Raw genomic sequence first — 6,000 nt, 5'->3', positions numbered from 1 at the left:
TACAATTCTGATCTATTTATTTGCCACTTGTTTCTTTGGCAATGGTTTTACCATCTGCACAATCAGTTAAATTAGAAACCTTAATCTTCTTAGTTTTGGGTGTTCCTTAAATCACACTAAAATTTATTTTCTCAAAACCCTACATCAACCCTAAACAAAGACAAAAGAAAAAAAATGAACGAAAACAAACCAACCAACAAAAAACAACACAAACTAAGTGCTCTGGGAACCAAGTTTCCAGAAAGACCATGAGGTCCTTAAAAAACTTAAAACTAAACATTATATTTCTGCTGGAAAGTACTATATCTGTACTATTTTGTGTTAAGTTCTTTTTTAAAAATTATTTTTATTTTATGTGTATGATTGTTTTGCCTGCATGTATATAAATGCAACATGTCTGTGTAATGCCTGCAGAGGCCAGAAGAGGGTGTAGGATCCTCTGGAACAGGAGTTATGGAGGATTGTTAGCCACTATGTGGGTGCTGGGAACTGAACCTTGGTCCTCTGGTAGAGCAGTCAGTGCTCTTAACTGCTGAGCCATCTCTCCATCCCCCATGTGTCGGGAGCCATAGGCCCCTACCCCAGAAAATAGCAAGACCTGATTCCTGGCAAGGCTGTTTTTCAGACATCAAGGCTGGCCTGGTTTGAGATTAACCAGATGACTATACTTGAAAGCCTCTCACAAACATGTTGTTCTAACCTGGGCACTTAACGCCTGAGAGACTCCCTCATTTCTCATGTAATTGCTAAGAAACTTTGGTGTTACTCTGTAATCATACAAGTGTAACCTCTTAATTGATTTATAACTTGCTATATAGAATTGTGATGTTACTATGGAATTTACTCTGTGATCAATCGGTGTGGTGTCATTGTGATATTCGTTCTGTTAATTGAATTGCTCTACTTCAATGGAATTTTCCCTGCCAACTTCCCCCTCTCCTCCCTATAAAAACTTTGTGTGAATGTTCATTAAATGAGACTTGATCAGAAAGCCTGTCTTGTCTCCATTCTTCGCATCCCTTGTCCCTTTCCGTCCCCTCTCCTCCCTCCAGAAACCCACGTTGACTGTCCTGCGGGTCGGGACACATCTCCACTACCTAGTTTTTACAGTACTAGAACATGCTCTGCATACTACTGGAAGAGAAAAGGAATCATCTGACTTACCCTGTTACCAACCCTGTGAGTTACAATAATGACCAGTCTGGCATTTGTGCAATAGTGGCATAACCATTATGGGAGTAGCTAACCACCTTCTGGTTGGATTTAAGGCACACTTCACAAAATGGAGCCCAAACCTGGTACTGTCGGCAGAGTCAAAAACCTGTAGCTAAACAGGTCACAGACCATAAGGGAGAACCTATTACTATTTTTCTGCTGAATAGGCATAGCTTTGACTGCTAATGACTTGTTTTACCCATAGATTAGTGCATCCTTCAACTCTCACCAATGATGTTTCTTTTTGCAGCAGATGGCAATTAACACAGAGATAACAGCTGGTCAACATGCAGAAATAAGACTGTGGAGTGCTCATCCCTAAATGGGATGCCAATATCACACCCTTTCCTTCCAAGGCTTAGGAATCATTGCAGAAGACAGGCAGAAAGGTTGTAAGAGCTATAGATTAATACAAGGAATCCATGTTTTCTGCATACCACAGGGCAATTGAATATATGAACCCACAGCATTTTTAACAGCATGCAAAAAATCTGTGCAAGTCTAAGCCAGACAAAAACCCAGCATGGATGGGGGAGATGAGCAAAAATCCCCAGCCCTAACTGAGGACCTTTTAGGCAGTAATAGCTGCTGGGAGAAAACTGACCCTCTCCTTTTCTTTAAGGGTATGACACCTGGTAGGTTAATCAGACTCCAAAGGATAGACCCACACACAAGAGCATTTGGCAAGCACAAATTAGACTAGAAAGATCTTTAAATAAAGAAAAATAATAGTGACTTGAAGTGGTGGGGGGATAATAAGGTAAGGACAGAGATGAGGGAGGAGGTCTGAATACAGTCAGAATACAATTGCATGAAATTCCCAAAGAATCAATAAAAATATTTTTAAAGGGTTGAAACAGTTATTACTACAAACTTAAAATCATTTCATGTGTATCTCTCCAATCACCTGGTATTTTTCAGTGAGCCATTTATATCTAACTTAAAATGGAAACAATGTTATCCTCACTCATTTTTAAACTTAAGAAATTCAAGTATAATAAAAAGCCACAGTAAACAATACAGCTAAGATTCAACATTACATATTTTGAAACACATTAATGATGTCAATGCCAATTTGGAGAACCATTTAAGATCAAGTTGCTTACCTTTCAATAGCTAATTCTTTGTTAGAAAGTTGCTGAACTGTAATCACAACCTTCTTCTCTATTCCTTGCTTTAGTTTGAAATAAAATTTATCTCTATCCTTAGGAACAGGACTGAAATATTCAGAAAGAATAAAAATTATCAATATAATAGCAGAATAAAATGATTAAATAACCTATTCCAAAGTAAGAAAAAAACAACAAAGTATTAAACCAACAACAATCACTTAAGAATCACTAAACCTCCCCTTGCCTTGGATAGAAAACAATAAATTTTATAATCAGCAAGACAAAGTTTCTATACATTTTGAAAATAGATTCACAAAAGCATTATATTTTATCTCCTAACCAAGAGCAAATGTAATATCTAAAAAATATGACAACATGGTATAATTTCAAAGTGAGCTTTTAAATTATAACGAAAAAAAAAAATTTTTTTGTCTTTTTGAGACAGGGTCTCCCTGTAGCCCCAGCTGTCCTGGAACTCACTATGTAGACCAGGCTGGCCTTGAACTCACAGAGATCCACCTGCCTCTGCCTCCCGAGTACTGGGATTAAAGGCATGTGCCACCATACCCAGCCAGTATAACAAACTTTTAAATATAGTTTTTTGTTTTTGTTTTTTTTAAGATTGGCACATTTCTGGTTAGCTGGTTGGGTGATCGTGAGCACAGTTACACTTAAGGAAAAAATAGTAAGAACACTTTCTTGACACCTAGAATTTGAGATGATTTTAACATATCCAAGTAAAACTAAATAAAAGATAGAGAAAGAGGGGCTGGTGAGATGGCTCAGCAGTTAAGAGCACTGACTGCTCTTGCAGAGGACCCAGATTCGATTCCCAGCACCCACATGGTGGCTACGAACAGTCCTTAACTCCAGTTCCATGGGAATCCAACACCCTCTTCTGACCTCCACGGCATTATATGACATGGGTGCACTCACATACACACATACATGTAGGCAACACACTCATACACATTAAGAGATGAGAGAGAGAGAGAGAGAGAGAGAGAGAGAGAGAGAGAGAGAAACAGATCATGGCAAGTTAATAAAATTTTAACAAAGTAACTATTTTCATAATGACTAAATCATTATAGAATGTATGGTTAAAATCTGTTATCTTAGAAAAGGAAAAATGCTTTCAGCAACTTAATTATTCTCACATTCACTTTTTTATTGGTAAAAAATCCAGATAAAATACCTACCTAGCAATTATCGTTGAAGATACTGTTCAGACATATAAGTGATCATTAAATAGTATAACTATTTCCTATTAGTTGCTCATTTTTTAAATAGAAAAAATTTAAATGTATAATAGAACAAAGTGGGTAAATGATAGTCAAACCATATAATATACTACCAGTAATCAATAGAAATGATTCTAGGAATACTTTAATGAAAATTCTTATAGATAAGAAAAATGTACATAACTAACTGTATAAAAATCCCCAACAAATAAAACAAAGGGAATAACTTAATTAGTTGAGGATGGTGGCACATACCTATAATCCCAGCACTCAGGAGATAGAGGGAAGAAAATCAGGAGTTCAAAGCCAGCTTCAGTTACATAGAGAGCTCAAATGCAGCCTATGCTACAATAAGATCACTTCTCAAAATAATAGTGATATTAATTAATTAAGAATAAATTAAATGTTTAAAGTGATTCTCCATGGCTGACAAAATTATAGCTTTGTATCCTTTTTTATTGATTTACTAAATGTCCTTAGTGAATTTTCTGAATCACTAAGAAAATAATGTAATAGGCTGCAAGATGGCTAAGAGGTTAAGAACACTGGCTGCTCTTGCAGAGGACCTGAGTTCGGTTACCAACACCCACATGATGGTTAACAACCATGTGCTCTATGTAACTCTAGTTCCAGGGAATCCAACGCCCTCTGCTGTCCTCCATGGGCATTGCATACACAGGTGCATTTACATACAAGAAAGCAAAACTCATAAAATAAATAAAAAAAATTTAAGGAAATCATTTAAACATCTGAAAAGTATGAAAATGGTGGAACAATCATTCACCAGGCAAATATTTCTTTACAAGTCAAAACTTATAAGCCAATATACTCTCATTTCTAGAAAGTATTAGCCAATTCTATATTTCAGGCACAATGCTAACTTTCTTTTCAGATTATTCTTTTCAAATAATCTCACCTAAAGTTTCCTTTTCCATCATCTTCTTTTACCTCCAAGGAGACACTGAAAGTAAATACATCACTGTCGGGAGTCGGAATGATAGAATCTTTAACATCAGACACTTGTCTAGAAGAACGTTTGAATGCTGTACAGAAACTATACAAAATTCTGCTTACCTAAAAGAATGAAAAAGAAAATAGAATTAGGCAAAAACCCTAATTTAACTGTGATAGTCTTGTGAGTCTGTAACTTTCTATGACCTTAATTTTCTTTAAAACAAAAAGTATATCTAACAATCTATCAGTTATTTGGATACTATATAATGAAATTTTCATCAGTTATGCATTAAAAAGGGGTGGGAAAACAACCATCTACAGTAAATGTAACCATCCTAACTCTAAATTATTATGCCTGAAGATTATTATTAGCATGAAATCCAAGACAGGAAATATTGTTAAAAGTATCCCTCAAAAAGCATATTAGTTCTACAGAAATTTTAACCATATGAAATCAATAATAGGACATCAATTAACAGAAACTTAAGTTCAAGTATGAGGTATGTTTTCAAACCTATACAGATAAAATTCAACAGTAAGCAAAGGGCTGGAAAGAGGGCCTCAGCAGTTAACAACACTGGCTGTTCTTGCAGAGGACCCAAGTTCAATTCCCAGCACCAACACATGGTGACTAAGAACTATTTGTAACTCCAGTTTCAAGGGATCTGACACCCTCTCCTGACCCCCGTGGGCACTGCATGTCACAGGTGCACTTATATACATGCAGGCAATACACTCATATACATAAAAAATAAAAATAATAAAACATTTTTTAAAAATCAACAGTAAACACCATCAATATATAAAGCCTAGAGATCAGAAGAAATCTAACATTGAAGAACTGCAACTAGAATCTCAGATCCTGATGATAAAGAAAGCAGCAAGTGGGGTCCATTCAGAAAAGACAAGAGTTGATACTGAGAATATTCAGAACTGCTCTCAGTTTGAACAAATACACAAAAAGCATAACCAGGGAAAAAAAAGTTTTTAGTACCAGAGGAGACCATTTCGTTATTGTACAACATTTTCTCTGAAAAGCTTGTTCACAAGAGCTAATTAAGACAAAAAAGATTCCCATCAAAGACACTGCTATGTATACTATTGGTCAAGAAAAAAGTATTACATTATTTTATTTTATTATAATAACTTCTTCTCAATATGGACAGTCAGGGTCTCTTTGGTGTACATACATGAATACATTGGTCTGCCAAAGAACAAAGATGTCATCTGAACTACCAATAATTATCCCTAACACACACACACACACACACACACACACACACACACACATATATATATATAGCTACAGATAGTTATTTAGTTTAACAAGTCAATTTATACATGTTACTCCATTTGATAGTTAATAAGAGACTTACAAAGAAGGCTTAACAAGTATTTACAATATTTTTCCAAATCAGCAAAGTGGGGATGATGTGATTATTAAGAGACTGGGCTAAGGGGGATGGATAGATGGCTCA

The 6,000-nt window shown here is 35.7% G+C and overlaps 1 protein-coding gene across 5 annotated transcripts in view; it reads right to left on the bottom strand.

Moving 5' to 3' along the window:
* Window positions 1-6,000, bottom strand: part of Rabgap1l (RAB GTPase activating protein 1 like) — an 848,174-nt gene that overhangs the window by 723,471 nt on the left and 118,703 nt on the right. For all 5 annotated transcript variants that reach the window (XM_008826096.2, XM_029560173.1, XM_017796360.2 and 2 more), the window contains exons 6-7: window positions 4,485-4,642; window positions 2,322-2,432 (exon numbers count right to left, since the gene is read on the bottom strand). In XM_008826096.2, the coding sequence (XP_008824318.1) occupies window positions 2,322-2,432; window positions 4,485-4,642 (269 nt within the window). The remainder of the gene's footprint in view (window positions 1-2,321; window positions 2,433-4,484; window positions 4,643-6,000) is intronic.

The sequence above is a fragment of the Nannospalax galili genome, unplaced genomic scaffold (assembly GCF_000622305.1).
Source record: "Nannospalax galili isolate Female #2095 unplaced genomic scaffold, S.galili_v1.0 scaffold429, whole genome shotgun sequence".
Taxonomy (NCBI): domain Eukaryota; kingdom Metazoa; phylum Chordata; class Mammalia; order Rodentia; family Spalacidae; genus Nannospalax; species Nannospalax galili.
The sequence above is the reverse complement of the archived record's forward strand: the minus strand, read 5'-3'. Positions and strand labels throughout refer to the sequence as shown.